The sequence below is a fragment of the Ursus maritimus genome, unplaced genomic scaffold (genome assembly GCF_017311325.1).
Source record: "Ursus maritimus isolate PB19 unplaced genomic scaffold, ASM1731132v1 scaffold_19, whole genome shotgun sequence".
NCBI lineage: Eukaryota > Metazoa > Chordata > Mammalia > Carnivora > Ursidae > Ursus > Ursus maritimus.
Window position 1 is genome coordinate 53,825,162 of NW_024424341.1, and position 16,011 is coordinate 53,841,172.

The window sequence follows — 16,011 nt, forward strand, 5'->3', positions numbered from 1 at the left end:
TATGACCTCTCTCTCAAAAAAAAAAAAAAAAAAATTTATTTTTTTTTTTTTTTAGTAGAGCAGAAATAGGGTGGACCCATGCTACTACATGATCAGACCATACCTGATTTCAGAGGAATACGAACAAGTCATCCTAATGCTGTGGTCACAGGATTGGCACCAGAACATTTTCATTATCAAATTCTTTTTTTTTTTTTTTTTTTTTTTTTTTTTTTTAGTATTTATTCGACAGAGATAGAGACAGCCAGCGAGAGAGGGAACACAAGCAGGGGGAGTGGGAGAGGAAGAAGCAGGCTCATAGCGGAGGAGCCTGATGTGGGGCTCGATCCCAGAATGCCGGGATCACGCCCTGAGCCGAAGGCAGACGCTTAACGACTGAGCCACCCAGGCGCCCCTCATTATCAAATTCTTGAATCGAATATTCTGGTACTCCCGGGCAGGACGCCTCTGATAGCAATCTACCAAGCCAGGTAGTCCAAGAGGAGAGAGGGTCTAGCCCTGGGGGCTGGACCCTTCCTGACTGCTTTAGAGTGGGCCACAGACACCCGAGGCCACCAAAGCGCGAGAACCAGAGTAAACGTCCTTTTTGGAGGCATCCCGGGGCGCTGGCCGTGAACCCGAGGAGGCCAGCATGATAGGAGATGGTGGTGGGGCTCACAGTGTCAGCGTGCTAGGTATCTTAGTAACAGCTGGGAAATCTCGAGCAGCGGATGAAAAAAAAAATTAATCCACCTCCTTAATTTTGTGAGAGCTTCCCTTGGGCTGTGGGCCACATTCGAGAGCATCCGCTGTGATCCCCTCGGTGAATCAGAAGCAACTGGAAACACAGCTTTTCGTGTCTGGAATGAATCCCTCCCCAACTCCGTGCCAACATAGACCCGGACCAACCCTCCTCACTGCACATTAACTAGAAAGAAAGGTGTTGAATTGCAGCGAGCCCCTAAGCCTTGCTTATGCCTTTTGTTTTATTTTTATAAAAGCTGATGAGACCCATCAGAGAAAGGGAACGCTGAGATTTTGATGCCACGCCTTTTAAAATATTCATCAGTTAGGGCTGGGAGGGAACATCTACACCAGGGAGTCATGTTCTTTGCTGCCTCCTCGCCGGTACATTGGGAGCGGGGAGTGTTCCGATTGCGAATAAAATGCAACGGCGTTTTGCAAATTATAAAATAATGTGTTAAAAATAAATAAAATAAAATAAAATAATAAAATAAAATAAAATAAAACAAAATAAAATAAAATAATGCGTTGAAAAGCGCATGAGGCTGAGGTCAGCTGTGAAATCCCTCAGAAGGGCCCAGTGAAGTACAAGTCAGGAAAAGCAAAATAAATTGACCTTAAGCCCAAGTGATCAAGGAAATGGGCTTCAACAGCTGGGGAAAATGAGATAATCTAGATTATTCCCAGCACCTGTGATTTGTTTTTTCTCTTCATTAGCCAGAGATGACTAATTTAAATTTAGAAGCTGATTTTAACTTAAAATTTCCATGAATAACCTATTCATGGCAGATGCCTGTTATACTGTATAATCATTGTTTTGGAAATTTTATGTAAAATGAAAACTACCAGTATTTTATCTCCCCCCCCCCAAAAAAAACCCCACAACCAGTGAGTCAAATGTAAGAGAAATCTCCAGCCCATAATAACACTACAGTAACAAGTAATAATGAAGAAGGAACCAAGCGGAGCCCCAGGTTTGGGAATCACCAGAATAATGAAGAGGTGGTCACACGATAGGTTTGGAGTCAGACCTCCTGTGAAAGCCCAGCTCTGTGCCGTAGAACTGAGTGACCTCGAGCCTGTCTTCCCTTCTCAACCTCCAGAGCACTGCTCAGCCCTCCTCTCCTCCATGAAGCCCTCCTTCATCACTCCCCCAACACTGGGGCACCCCTTTCTGGGCTCCCCCGTCACAGCCTTGCCCACTCTGGGTTACCGCTGTCTGGGCAAATCTGTCTTCCCCTTGGACTGTGTATCCCCTGAGCCAGGGCCTGGGGCTGCCTCAGGCATTGCTGGGTCCCCAACATTGCCCATCCTCTAGCCAGACCATGTATTCAATTCCCAGTAATCATAGCATTTACTGAGCACTTATTATGCGCCAAGTACCATCTCAGGCGCTCTACCTGATATTCTCCTCGCTTGTGATCCTATCATTCTCTCCCGTTGACAGACAAAGACACTGAGCACAGACATGCCCAAAGCCGCAGCTCAGGATCAGAGCCGGGACTTGAATCCGGCCCTCCGGCGCGCTCACCTAGCTGCGCCCCTCTGCTGCGGTGCTATTTGTGGAGAGACCGCAGGCGAGGACTGACCAGTCCCTTTTGCTCCCGTCCGCAGCCCAGCCGGAGAACGAGGTCAAGACGGAGGAGGTCCCGCTCAGGCCGCTCAGCCCAGAGCCTGTGCCCGTGGCCTGCTGCGTCTCCAGTGAGGGTCGCCCGCCCGCCAAGATCTCCTGGCCACACCTGGATGAGAAGGCCAACGAGAGCCAGGTGCCGGGACACCTGCCTGGCACGTTCACCGTCACCAGCCTCTTAACCTTAATACCCTCAAGCCAAGCAGATGGCAAGATTGTCACCTGCAGAGTGGAACATGAGAGCTTGGAGGGGCCCGTCCTGCTGCCCCTGACTCTCGATGTGCCTTGTGAGTGCCCCCCGAATGTGTGCAAGGACAAGGGCCGCTACCCGACTGTCTCCAACCCCACCCCCACATTGCCTACACGGGCCCCCCGGACCACGACCACTGGCTTTCATTGTCTGTACCCAGCTTCTGAGGCCACAGGCAACGCTGCACCCCGGCTTGTGTCCCCTGGCTCTCCCGGCCTCTGTCTACACCGACACCCCACACTGTCTCTCCCGGCTCCCTTGAACCTGGCCTACACACACGGCCTCTGCCTGCTTCCCTAGGCAGCTGTCTACACGGACCTTGCCCGCATCACTACACTGTTTCCTGTGTTGTCTACACCAACTCCTTTGTCCACTTGCTGCACTGCCTTACCATCGTCTACACTGGCCATATGATTACTCCCTCCTGGCCAGTTGCTACACTGATTCCCTCAGGCACTGTCTACCCTGGACACCCTCAATATTGCCACTGGGTCTGAGGGAGGAGGGGATCAACCCTGGCTCCTCCCCATAAAAAAAAACCACGCTGTCTCATTGGCCCTCCCCTTGGGGACTTTGAAAAGTCTTCCCTGTCGATCACATTTGGGATGGATAAACAGGGGCTGAAGCAGGGTCATCCAGGATTCTTCCCAGCAGGACTTGTCAGAGCCTTGAATATGCTCCCGTGTGCTATGAGCATCTAAGAGGCCTTTTCTCACAGGACACCCATGGCATGCCAGGATCTGGCTACCCGGGAAAATGACTAGAGAGAAACAGGTCCCCAGAAGCCGCCTCAGCACCCTGCTACCTCCCACCATGCCGAGGACTCCTGGCCTTCTGTTCTCTGGGGGAATCCATTGCCCCAGACTCCTCACAGGCCTCTCTGTCTTGGGCTGTTCCTGAAACCCATTGAGTCCTTTTCTCATTATGACATGATCCCATGTATCTTTAGGCCTCTCTGAAGGGTCCCTGTCTCTGAGCCTGTGTGTCTGTTTCCCTCAGACCCCCCCGAGGTCTCCATCTCCGGCTACGATGACAACTGGTACCTCGGCCGCAGTGAGGCCACCCTGAGCTGTGACGTCCGCAGCAAACCGGAGCCCACAGGCTATGACTGGAGCACGTGAGTCCTGGGTGGACCTGGACTCCTGGGTCTGAGGGAGGAGGGGGCTGGGGGTCTGGACTCCTGGGTCTGAGGGAGAAGAGGCTGGGGGCCTGGACTTCTGGGTCTGAGGGAGGAGGGGCCGGGGGCCTGGACTCCCGGGTCTGAGGGAGGAGGGGCCGGGGGCCAGGAATCCCGGGTGTGAGGGAGGAGGGGCCGGGGGCCAGGACTCCCGGGTGTGAGGGAGGAGGGGCCGGGGGCCAGGACTCCTGGGTGTGAGGGAGGAGGGGGCCGGGGGCCTGGACCCCTGGGTGTGAGGGAGGAGGGGCCGGGGGCCTGGACTCCCGAATCTGAGGGAGGAGGGGGCCGGGGGCCTGGACCCCTGGGTGTGAGGTAGGAGGGGGCTGGGGGCCTGGACCCCTGGGTCTGAGGGAGGAGGGGCTGGGGGCCTGGACTCCCGGGTCTGAGGGAGGAGGGGCCGGGGGCCAGGACTCCTGGATCTGAGGGAGGAGGGGCTGGGGGCCTGGACCCCTGGATCTGAGGGAGGAGGGGGCTGGGGGCCTGGACCCCTGGATCTGAGGGAGGAGGGGGCTGGGGGCCTGCGCTCCTGCGTCAGGGAGGAGGGACTAGGGGCCTGATTCCTTGGTCTGAGGGAGGAGGGGGCTGGGGGCCTGCGCTCCTGCGTCAGGGAGGAGGGACTAGGGGCCTGATTCCTTGGTCTGAGGGAGGAGGGGGCCAGGGGCAGGACTCTTGGGTCTGAGGGAGGAGGCAGGTACAAGAAAGTAAAAAGAGTGGGGGCCTGCGCTCCTGCGTCAGGGAGGAGGGACTAGGGGCCTGATTCCTTGGTCTGAGGGAGGAGGGGGCTGGGGGCCTGCGCTCCTGCGTCAGGGAGGAGGGACTAGGGGCCTGATTCCTTGGTCTGAGGGAGGAGGGGGCCAGGGGCAGGACTCTTGGGTCTGAGGGAGGAGGCAGGTACAAGAAAGTAAAAAGAGAGAAGTCAGCTTTAGGCCCCAGTAAAATTTCTGTCTTGTGTGCACAGTTTATGAGGGGGTTTAGTGCAGGGTCACCATTACACCTGCTCTTTTCAGTTGTCTGCGGTGTGCCAGTGGTCGCCTCACCCTGTGTGACCCCCACACTCCGGGCACGGGCCGCACCGTCACCGTGCCCGAGGTTGAAGATAAGTTGGGCCCCAGTAGGTGCCATCATCTGCATGGGTCCCACGACCACAAGGGTACAAAAGTGACTCTCAAATCGGCATGTGGCTCCAAACCGATCCTCTTAACCTCTGAGCTGGGCCACCCCACCTCCCCGGTCACCTCGTGTAAGCCACTCAGTCACTTCTGGCGGAGCGGGTGCTGTCCCCATTCTCTAGGTGAGGAAGCCGAGGCGCAGAGCACTCAGATTTCCTCAGATTCGTACCAAGGCCAGGGTGAAGAGGGGGGACAGGAAAAGGCAAAGGGATGGATGGTTTTACACAATCCGTATCGGGCTTTTGTTCTTATTACAAAATAATTTATGGCCATTGTAGAAGCTTTAGACAATCCGGTTATGAGCAAAAGGAAGAAAATAAGACGAAGTCAAGTGTCCAGAAATATCCGCCGTTACCGTTTGTTATATGCCCCCCCCCCCGTGTTTTATTCTCTACGCTTCTCAACAAAAGCCGTGCCACGGGCACCGTCTTGAAACCTGCCCTCTATCTCAGGGTCGCCTTCCCGCCTCACAGCACGTAGATCCCCGTCCCCATCTGCCCCAGCATTTCATCAGGTGATCAGTAGACATACAGAAAAGACGTGAGACTTCCCCAGTGAGCTCTCAAGAACCCACCCCGCGGATTCTCCCGCTCACCTTTTACTGGATTTGCCCTCTCGCGTCCATCAGTCCGTCCCTCTCCCCATCCATCCGTCTTTCACCTGTTAGGCACGTCAGAGTCCCCACAGCCCCCTTTCCAGTGCTGCTGGGATCCCATTCCGTCCGATGCGCATGCTGCCAATTATTTAACCACCCCTGAACGTGGGATACGGGGCTCGCGTCCCGCTTGCACCCACGCACATGTGGATAGCCATAGCCGCGTCTCTACGGTCAGTCAGAGGAATCGCGGCCAAAGGTGTTCCTTCCGGTGGTGTTGGCAGACGCCCCTCCTGTCCGGCCTCAGAGCGCCATGATCCAGGCTCGTGAGCCACAGGGCTGGGTTTCTGTGCCGGCTCTGGCCCGGCCGTGCAGGATGCTTGCGTCTTCTGTGTCCACTAAACCGAAGTGCTTTGACTGCTTGCTGTGTGCCAGATCGCATGGGCCAACATGCCCTGGTAAATAAAGCAGACCCAATCCCCTCCCCTCCTGGGGCTTCCACTCTAGTGGGGGAGGGAAACAAACAAAATAACGATGGGAAGTCAGTAGCGCGTCAGATGGGGATAAAGGCTGTGGAAGAGGTAAAGCGGGGTGGGGTGGGATGGGCTGGGGTGGGGAGGGCGTTGCAGTTGAAATCGGGCAGCCAAGAAAGGTGTCGCTAAGGTGACGTCTGAGCAGAGGCCTGCAGGAAGGGAGGATGAGCTGGGCACGTACCCAGGGGAAGAGCATTCCAGGCAGAGGGAACGGCATGTGCAAAGACCCTGTGGTGGGAGTGTTCAAAGATCAACAAGGAGGCCACCGTGGACACAGAGCAAAGGGGAGAGTCACAGACAGTGTGGTTGATGGTGTCAGCAGCCAGCGCTTGGGGTCTGTGGCTACGTAAGCACTTTGGGTTGACACTGCGTGAGGCGGGAGCCACGGGCAGACTCTGAAGAGTGAAGGGGTGTGAACAAGTTAGTTCTAACAAAATCTCACCAGCCGCTGCACGTGGGGACAGAGAGGGATGGGGCAGAGGCAGGGAGCCCTGTGAGAAGGTGGCCGCGGCGGCCCGGGAGCAGGGGGATCGGCCTGGGGTGGTGGCCAGGGAGGCCTGTGGAGTGGTTGGAGTCTGGAGAGGTTTTGGAGATGGGGCGGCCGGCACCTGCTGATAGGTGGGATATGGGTATGAGAGGAAGAGTCAGGAAATTCCAGGGGTGCTCTCCACTGAGATCAGAGATGGCATGAGTACATGTGAGGGCTCACACCTGCCGCTTCCTCCCCCTTCTGTCTCTGCCAGGACCAGTGGGTCCCTGCCACCCTCTGCTGTGGCCCAGAACTCGCAGCTCCTGATCCAGACCGTGGACAAGTCCATCAACACGACTTTCATCTGCCGTGTCACCAACGCCCTAGGGACTGGCCAGGCAGAACTGACCATCCAGGTCAGAGGTGAGGAGCCCTTTGGGTGGCAAGCACAGAGGGACCGAAGGAGGAGGTCACAGCAGGATTCCCTCTGAGGGGGGAGTTTGGAGGTGGTTCCTGGTTATGGGAGTCCTCAGACACAAGAATGCTTTCTGACTCCCATCCTTCCCCTAATCCCCCTCATGAAAGGACCAGTGGAGTCAGCTTTCCTCTCCATTAATTCGCCATCTGTACCATTGGAACCATTGTGCAGCCTTTTGGAAACACCCCCTCTGCAAACCCAGGCTTGGGTGGCTGTGTGAGGCTTGTCCCCAGGGACTCAGAAAGGCCTTTCCAAGCATATGAGGCAGGAGTCTTTATCGATCGCAAGTGATAGAAGCACAGTTCAAAATAGTCTAAGCAAAAATGGGACTTTATTGAAAATGCACCTTCAGGTACGGCTGGATCCAGATACTCCAACAGTGACACCCAGGAACTTTCCTTTACATCTCGTGTCTCTGCTTTTCTCTGCATCCTCAGGGAGGGGAGATGTCCCTCGGCAGCTACAGCCTCCCGTCTCACCCGTTCAGTAATCCCAGGGGAAAGAATACACCACTTTCAGTAGCTCTAGCCGAAGTCCCAGGGCTGACTGTCACTGGCTTTGCTGGGGTCCCAGCACCCCGTGAATTGATCGCAACAGGGAGAACAGAATGCTCTGACCGGCCAGGCCTGGGTCAGAGTCCCATCCTAGGAACCAGAGGGCAGGGTTAAGCCCCCCTGAACCATGACCAGGAGAGGCAGAGTGGTAGCTTCCTTAAAGGATGAGGAGTAATGTTTTGGGGGCAGGTGAAGACCCCAGAAGCCTCTGAACCTAACCGTGCTTGCCGCTTCTCTTCCAGAAGAACCTTCCAACCAGGTGCTACAACCAGACTGGTCCACTGTGAGCATCATTATCCTGACTGTGGTGGGAGTCGTGGTCGGTGTGGCCCTGCTGGTGTCCCTGATTTATTTCCGGCTGTTCAGACGCCCCCGTGAGTCCCTCCTCTCTGGCATATCAGCGGCGAATGGGGCCACACTTGACCCCCTGCCATGATCTAGAGTCAGCCCCTTGTACGGCAGCCTCCCGCTGAATCCTCAGTACCGTGAGCTTCCCCCATGTTACACAGGAGGCCACTAAGTTCAGAAAATCCTGCTCATTGGAACGTTGATGACTTTTTACAAATGTTTAGGGAGTAGGGGCAGCAGCGGACATCCTAATCCCAGCCCTAAGGGCCTGATGCTCGTGACTGAAGGGCTCTGCACAGCTGTTCCCCTGCCTGGATCACCCTCCCCACGGCTCCTTCTGGTGAAGTCCTTTGGCTTCATGAGAAGAGCTGCAGAAGAGCTTCGTTTTGCCGAGCACTTTCTGCACGCCGAGCAGTGAGCCCCGCTGTATAGATGAGGAAATGTTTGCTCGCAGAGAGGAGGTCTGCCAATGGGCACACAGCCCCAAAGTCAGGAGGAGAGGGCAGTTCTGTTGACTACAAAGCTTGTTCCCTCAACCCCTAAACAAAACTGCCTCCTCACATCCCAGCTGGAGGCCTCCTCCTCCAGGAAGCCCTCCCCGATCTCCCAGAGTGAGCCAAGCACCTGCTCTGGGCTTCCCCACCCCAACCCTTGCCCACTCTGGGACACACCACTCTGTGGGGACTCGTCTGTCTCTGCAGCGAACTGTGATCCCCAGGAGGGCAGAGCCAGAACTGTGAAGGTCATGCCGACCACCGGGCTGGGCACACAGGAGGCACTTGGCGAAGTGTTTGCCAAGCATGGCATCTCCGGAGCCAGACTGCCTGTGTCTGGGCCTCCATTCTACTGCTTTAGTAATCATGTCGTCAAGGGCAAATGACCTACTCTCTCTGACTCAGTTTCCTCCTCTGTGAAATGGGAGTAGCTGTACCCAGTCATACAGGTGAATCACTTAGCGCAGCATCTGGCCCATCATAAGCCACACGCTGTGCGTACGTAAGGCTCTGATTGCTGCTGCCGGTACCACTGCTGCGGTTAGTACGAGCTCCGTGAGAGCAGGGATTTGGGGCTGTTTTGCTCACAGCTGTATCTCCAGCGCCCAGAAGACACCTGGAGCAAAGCGGACGTTTCCTATTTGCTGAATAAATCCCTGATGGATGGTTGAGGAAACTGAGGTACAGAGTGTCCATTGCCCAAGGTCGGACAGCTCCTAAAGGACAGAGCTGGGATTTGAAACCTTCTATCAGGTTCCAGAATCCATGCTGAATGAATATTTATTTATACTGGGTGAGGCTTATACCCCAGTCCTGCTTTACAAATAACCACTGTGGGGAGTGCCCCACGCCCCGTGTCAATAGCAGAGCTGGCGCTGAGAATTCAAGGGGCTCTGCCACCCACATGTGTCCTCTCGCCATGCTTTCCAGCACTGTCATTCATTCCTGAAACTTCTCCTCCTCTTTCCCTAGGTCGGGACCAACACAGCTCCTCTGCTAATGGCGTAAGTGTGGCGGTGGGGCTGAGGAGGGTGTGGGGGCCTGCACGGACCACAGACTTGTTGCCTGGACATTCCCAGGGAGGGGACAGGCATCTCTGGGCATCTGCAGCACTTAACCAAACCCCAGCACGGTGGCAGGAGCCAGGTCCTGAATTTTTTTCTCCAAATGCCTCCAGCCATGGTTCCCAACCTTTCCTGCTGGGCAGACTGTCCTGAAAAGTTTCCTAAAAATGCAAGTTCCCAGGCCCTGTGCCCTGAGCATCTGGTCTGGTGGGTCTGTGCTGGGGATCTGCATTTCCATAGGTGCCCCTTCCCTCCCCACTTATGACCCCACCTTAAGAAATGCTGCCCCGATCACTTCTGGGTCTTTGGGCTAAGAGCAACTGAGGAAGCACCGCCCTGACCTCCAAGGAGAGGGGAGGGGAGGGGACAGGACTGCAGCTCTTCGCGTGCTGGGCTCCAGGGGGCAGATTCTTTTGGGAAGGGCCCTGAGGCTAAAGTTTGAATATCTGCCTTCTAGTATGTCTCCTATACGGTTGTGGACACCAATGTCAGCTCTTCCCAGGATCCACCGAGAGAGCACCAGGTGACAGCGCCAGGACGGTTGGAGAGAGAGACTGGGGCTGGGGAGGACATGGCCCTCGCAGCTGGCTCCTAGCCCCAGGGGATGAAGTCTCCCTCCAAAGAGACTGGCCACCCTTCTCATGCCAGACCTCAAGAATGTCCCCCCTGCCCTGCAACGCAGTGACAGGTGCAAGTTCAGTGCCCCCATGACCCCTCTCAGGAGCAGTCATTCGCTGGAAGGAATCGCAGCACTCAGGGAAGCCGTTGTGCTCACGGTTACGGTTTATTACCATGAACAGCGGAGGTTACGGTCCACGTGGGGCACCATCCGGGAGAGACCGGGCACCAGCTCAGTTGCACAGACAGCACTGATTTCTTCCAGCAATGATATGTGACAACACGCAGAGTCCTGCCAACCAGAGACACTCACCTGAGCTCGGTTTCCAGGGTGTTTATTGGGGGCGCATCATTGCAGACCTGGTCACCAGCCATGGAGCTGACCTTAGTCTCCAGCACCACCCCAGGTCAGGGCCCCGCCACGAATCACACAGTTAGCATGGACTCTGGGGCAGCCCAGAGCCCCAGACGAAGACTCCTATCAGCCAAGACACTCCAAGGGCTTAGGGGCCACCTCCCAGAGCCAGGGGCAAAGGGCGCAATCTCCCTTTGGGCAAGATTAACCCTTTCCTGCCTTGTGGGGCCACACAGACTATTCCAACTGCCAGAGAACTTTTGTAAGAATTCGACCTCTGACCTGGAGCTTCTAAATCTCTTTATCTGTGGCATCCCTGTGGTTACAAGAAAGAGCCACAGACCCTTGTCCCGAAGAGAACCCAAGGCTGGCGCTCAGCCGCTCAGCACTGTCCGAGGAGTGAAAACAATGGCAGTCGTGCACTTGAAGGATGTAAGATCCTGGCACCTTCTGCCAAGACTCAGGTCCCGGGACAGCATGTGTAGCCAGCGTGCTGGGCCTGACAGGACCCTGGAGAATGGGAGCCAGTCACCCACCGAGGAAAGCAAAGTGTCCCAAACAAGGAGGAAGAGATCCTGGGGGAGCGAAAGCGACGGCTGTGCAAACCACACGGACAGCCCTCAGACCAGGGAGGATACAGCCCAAGGTCCGGGAGGCAGATTGCTCAGGTGCAACGGATCCGTTTCCTTTATAAGGAACTCCGATCTCGGGAGCAGGCACCAGAATTCCTCTTACAGCAAGACCCGTCTATGGGGAAGTACTTGGCAGGAACTAAGACCGTGGGCCAGGACACTAAACTCGATCCTGAGGCATGAGCTGCCGTGTAAGAGAACACAAGTTCTTGGGACCTGCGCTGGATGGAGGGGAGAGAGTGAACAGAGAAGAATGCGAGGAGTGAGGGGGTGGCAAGGCCCATAGGGCTCCATGGCGTCAGGGAGGCATTGCTGCTACATAAACCCTTGTCCATCCCCAGCCCCAAATCCTTTATTAAAGTTAATTTATTACACCTTGAATAGCTGTGTGCAAGGGAGGTCTTTTGCAGGAATTGGGGAGGGGCTGACTTTGTGTGGACTTTTGGCATGTGGGACAGAACCAGAGGTATGGGAGCAAGAACCTGAATGACGGGGGGAGGGGGGGCACCGGTGGCTCAGCCAGTTAAGGGTCTGACTTTTTTTTTTTTAAGAGTTTATTTATTTATTTGACAGACAGCCAGCAAGAGAGGGAACACAAGCAGGGAGAGTGGGAGAGGGAGAAGCAGGCTTCCCACTGAGCAGGGAGCCAGATGCGGGGCTCGATCCCAGAACGCTGGGATCATGACCTGAGCCGAAGGCAGACGCTTAACGAGTGAGCCACCCAGGCGCCCCAAGGGTCTTGATCTCAGCTCAGGTCTTGATCTCAGGGTCGTGAGTTCAAGCCCCACATTGGGCTCCGCGCTGGGCATGGAGCTCGCTTAGAAAAGGAGAAAGAGGCCCACAGGGACATGAGCCCTCAAGTTTCTCAGACACCCTGGGGAGAGCCCATCTTATTTCTCTCTCTCTTTTATATTTTTAACTAGGTCCTCTATAAAAAGCATCAGGGGTCCACTTTGAGTTACTTTGCACATAGAGAATAAGGTGAGGGTCCGGCTTCACTCTTTTGCTTACAGATATCCAGTTTTGCACAACCTTGTGAATGTGATTAATGCCACAAAACTGTATGCTTAAAAATGCCAAAAATGGCCAATTTTTGTCAACTCTATTTTCCCACAATTTTTAAAAATAACGTAATATACCCAAAACCACCAAATAGCACATCTTGGTTTTTTTTAAGATTTTATTTATTTGGGGGCGCCTGGGTAGCTCAGTCATTAAGCGTCTGCCTTCAGCCCAGAGCGTGATCCTGGCGTTCTGGGATGGAGCCCACATCAGGCTCCTCTGCTGGGGGCCGGCTTCTTCCTCTCCCACTCCCCCTGCTGTGTTCCCTCTCTCACTGGCTGTCTCTCTGTCAAATAAATAAATAAAATCTTAAAAAAAAAAGATTTTATTTATTTGACAGCACAAGCAGGGGGAGCAGCAGGCAGAGGGAGAGGGAGAAGCAGGCTTCCCGCTGAGCAAGGAGCCCGATGTGGGGCTCGGTCCCAGGACCCTGAGATCGTGACCTGAGCGGAAGGCAGTCCAACTGACTGAGCCCCCCAGGCGCTCCCCCCGCATAGCACATTTTAGATGGGGGAATTGTATGACCACAAGCTGTGCCTTCAAACACAAAAAATTCCTCTCTTACAGCTCTGGAGGTCAGAAGTCCAGAGTTTCACGGGGCTAAAATCAAGATGTCAGCAGCGGCTGGTCCCTCTAAAGGCTCCAGGGGAGAACCCGTTCCCTGCCTTTCCAGTTTCTAGAGGTTTCCAGCATTCCTTGGCATACAGCCCATCACGTGGCCTTTCCTCCCCTTGCTCCCTCCTTCTTCCTCTGGCCTTCTTACCTCCCTTCCCTTTACAGAACCCTGTGATTACACGGGGCCCACTCGGGTCATCCGGAAGAAGCTCCCCATCTCAAGGTCCTCTGGTTAATCACCCCCGTGAGGTCCTTTCGCCATAGAAGAGAACATATCTTATCTACCACTCCCACCAGCATAACCATGGCATTGCTTGTTGGCTGAGGTTACTAATGCAGAGAACAAATATCTATTCTTTTTTCCATACTAGGTAATATCTCAGACACACCATTCTGCACCTTACTTTCATTACTCGGGTTTCTGGAAATTCCGAGACAGTGTTTTTAATCTTTTTACAAAAAGCTGTATAGTGGGACTGCTGGGTGGCTCAGCCGGTTAAGCGTCTGCCTTCAGTTCAGATCATGATCTCCGGGTCCTCGGATCGAGTTCCACGACGGGTCCCCTGCTGAGCGAGGAGTCTGCTTCTCCCTGTGCCCCTCCCTCCCTCTACTTGTGCTCTCTCTCTCTCTTCCAATAAAATATTTTTTTTTTAAGCCACATAGTTGGACACCTGGGTGGCTCAGTTGGTGAAGCGTCTGCCTTCAGCTCAGGTCATGATCCCAGAGTCCTGGGATCAAGTCCCACATGGGGCTCCTTGATCAGCAGGGAGCCTGCTTCTCCCTCTCCTGCACCCCCTGCTTGTGTGTGCGAGCTCGCGCTCTATCAAATAAATACGTAATTTTTTTTTTTAATTTTAAAGGCACATGGTAAGTACTGTACAGGGGAACATCCAGGACTTTTTCAGCCAAGCCCTTACTGGACAGGTGTTTGTAGTATTTCTGCCCCTTTACTGTTAGTGTTGTAGTGAGTGGCCTTGTGCACTGTCCCCCCGGGGGCCATGTTGACACATGAGTGTAGGACACACTCCCAGAGGTGAAATCAAAGAGTATGTGCCCCTGTTGTTGCGATAGACACTGACCAACAGTCCTCCGTAGACGTCCTGTTCCCGCCAGTGATGGATGATGGCCGCGTGTCTCAGTCAGGGAAGCGTCTGTGGATTCCACAAGAGCCGGGAGTCCAGAGTGGACCCTGAATTGTGCTGTAGGACTTGTATAAACTTCACACACGACTGAGAGAACCACGATCATCAATACTGGACAAGGAAGGGGAGGCGGTCTGATGGAGAGACGAAAACAGCCCCAGACGGACCCTCGGCCGACACCGCTCGGACTCGGAGGAAGGGGAGTTCCAAGCCGATACCACCCCACCTCGGGGAGCTTCAAGGTTCTGGAAACCTCTGGGTGGCAGACGGCTCGGGCCGAGGATCCGAGGCTACTGAAATCTGAGTGAAAAACGAGGCGACCGCACAATTCCGCTTCCAGGCAGGTACCCAGAAAGATTGAAGCTCTGTGTTCACAGCGGCGCTATTTCCAACGGCCGACAGGTGGCGCTGCCCCAAAGGCCCCTCAACGGATGGCTGGGAAACCGAACGTGATCTATCCGCACATGTTATCCGCGACAGAAGGAGGGACGTACGCACACGAGCCACAGCACGAATGAACCCCGAAAGAGTGAAAGAAACCAGACGCGAAAGGCTGCAGAGTGTAGGATTCCATACTGTCCAGAGTAGGCGATTCCATGGAGACAGAAGAGAGATCAGCGGTTGCCAGGGCCTGGGGGAAGGAGGCGACAGGGAGCGACCGCTTAATGGGCTCAAGGGTTCCCTTTGGCGGGATAGAAAATGTCTGGAAATAGTGGTGATGATTGCACAACACTGTGAAGGTATTAGATGCCCCTGAACTGCATACTTTAAAATGGTTAAAATGAGGGGCACCTGGGTGGCTCAGTGGGTTAAGCGTCTGACTCGATTTTGGCTCAGGTCATGATCTCGGGGTCGTGAGATTGAGCCCCCGAGTGGGGCTCCATGCTCAATGAGGAGTCTACTTGAGATTCTCTCCTTCTGCCTCCTCCCCTCTCTCTCCCACTCTCTAAAAAGTAAATAATATATAATATAATATATAATATAATGATTTAAATGATCAAAAATAAAATGGTTAAATGATCAATTTTATGTGTTTTACCACAACTAAAAAAAAAAAAAACTTTAAATTTTTATAGAAAAAAAATATTTCCATTTCCCAGCTCCTAGGGGAGGAATTTTTAGGAACCAATTAAATTCACGAGGTAAAGAATGTGTGAATTTTAAAGAAAATAATAGTATCTTTTAAAAAAAAAGATTTTCTTTATTTATTTGTCAGAGAGTGAGCACAAGCAGGGGGAGAGGCAGGCAGAGGGGGAAGCAGGCTCCCCACTGAGCAAGGGGCCTCATGTGAGACTCATCCCAGGACCCTGGGATCTTGCCCGGAGCCAAAGGCAGGCGCTTAAGGCAGGTGGATCATGACTGAGCCACCCAGGCGCCCTGTATCTTAACTTTTAAAGAAAACGGTTATTTAATAACCCCTGTTAAAGCACGGTAAGGCAGACTTTCTTCAAGGGGAGGGGCCGTTGCGATAGGACCACTGCAATGGGATCTTGTGTGGGGGCTGGCGGGGGATTAGACTCAGCGCTGAACACAGCAGGGGCAAGTGGGACTTTATAACCAAGGAAGGGGGGGAGCAGTGGGGGGGGGGCTTTGCTAAGAGGTAACATCAGGGGTAAGGGGGATCCTGGCTAACATGACCTGACAAGATTCTTGCTGAAGGCAGGCTAGGACGATCAGACATCACCCAGGGAGTGGGGAGGGGGGGATGAGAAACCTGATCAAATGTGGAGGGAAAGCAGCTACCAAGGGTGGGGGGTTCCGGTTAAACTGACTTAGGAGGATACTTGCCAAAACTGGGCAAAACAAACATGAACACAGAAGTCCAAAACTCAGGCCTCACGGGAAGAGTGCAGGGGAGCCTAGGTCGAGTCCAGTGAGTGAGAGAATCTCCATCAGTATATAAAAATGTGATGGTGAGGAATGTTCAGGTGCCAAGAGCAGAGAACGCCCTCTCTCCCCGCCACTCCCCAGGCTGGGGTTAAAAACAAGGAACTGGATTGTCTGTTTCTAATCCAGGCACCGCATACGAAGTTCAGCTCTGCTCCTCTGCTGTTTGTTCTGTTTTCTGCCACATGTTGGCATCATCCTCAGGCTGGCGCCAAG

At 54.2% G+C, this 16,011-nt stretch overlaps 1 protein-coding gene and 1 pseudogene across 2 annotated transcripts in view; both read left to right on the forward strand.

Annotated features, from left to right (window-relative positions):
* The window catches only part of LOC103657155, a 1,983-nt pseudogene extending 842 nt beyond the window's left edge, over window positions 1-1,141 (forward strand).
* PVR (PVR cell adhesion molecule) overlaps window positions 1-11,470 on the forward strand; it is a 16,234-nt gene extending 4,764 nt beyond the window's left edge. The window contains exons 3-8 of one of the 2 annotated variants that reach the window (XM_040634127.1): window positions 2,338-2,640; window positions 3,603-3,720; window positions 6,821-6,969; window positions 7,824-7,952; window positions 9,393-9,424; window positions 9,942-11,470. In XM_040634127.1, coding sequence (XP_040490061.1) covers window positions 2,338-2,640; window positions 3,603-3,720; window positions 6,821-6,969; window positions 7,824-7,952; window positions 9,393-9,424; window positions 9,942-10,079 — 869 coding nt within the window. In that variant the 3' untranslated portion in view covers window positions 10,080-11,470. Of the gene's footprint in view, window positions 1-2,337; window positions 2,641-3,602; window positions 3,721-6,820; window positions 6,970-7,820; window positions 7,953-9,392; window positions 9,425-9,941 lie in introns of both variants that reach the window. The other variant, XM_040634126.1, reaches the window with a different exon arrangement.
* The last annotated feature ends 4,541 nt before the right edge of the window (window positions 11,471-16,011 follow it).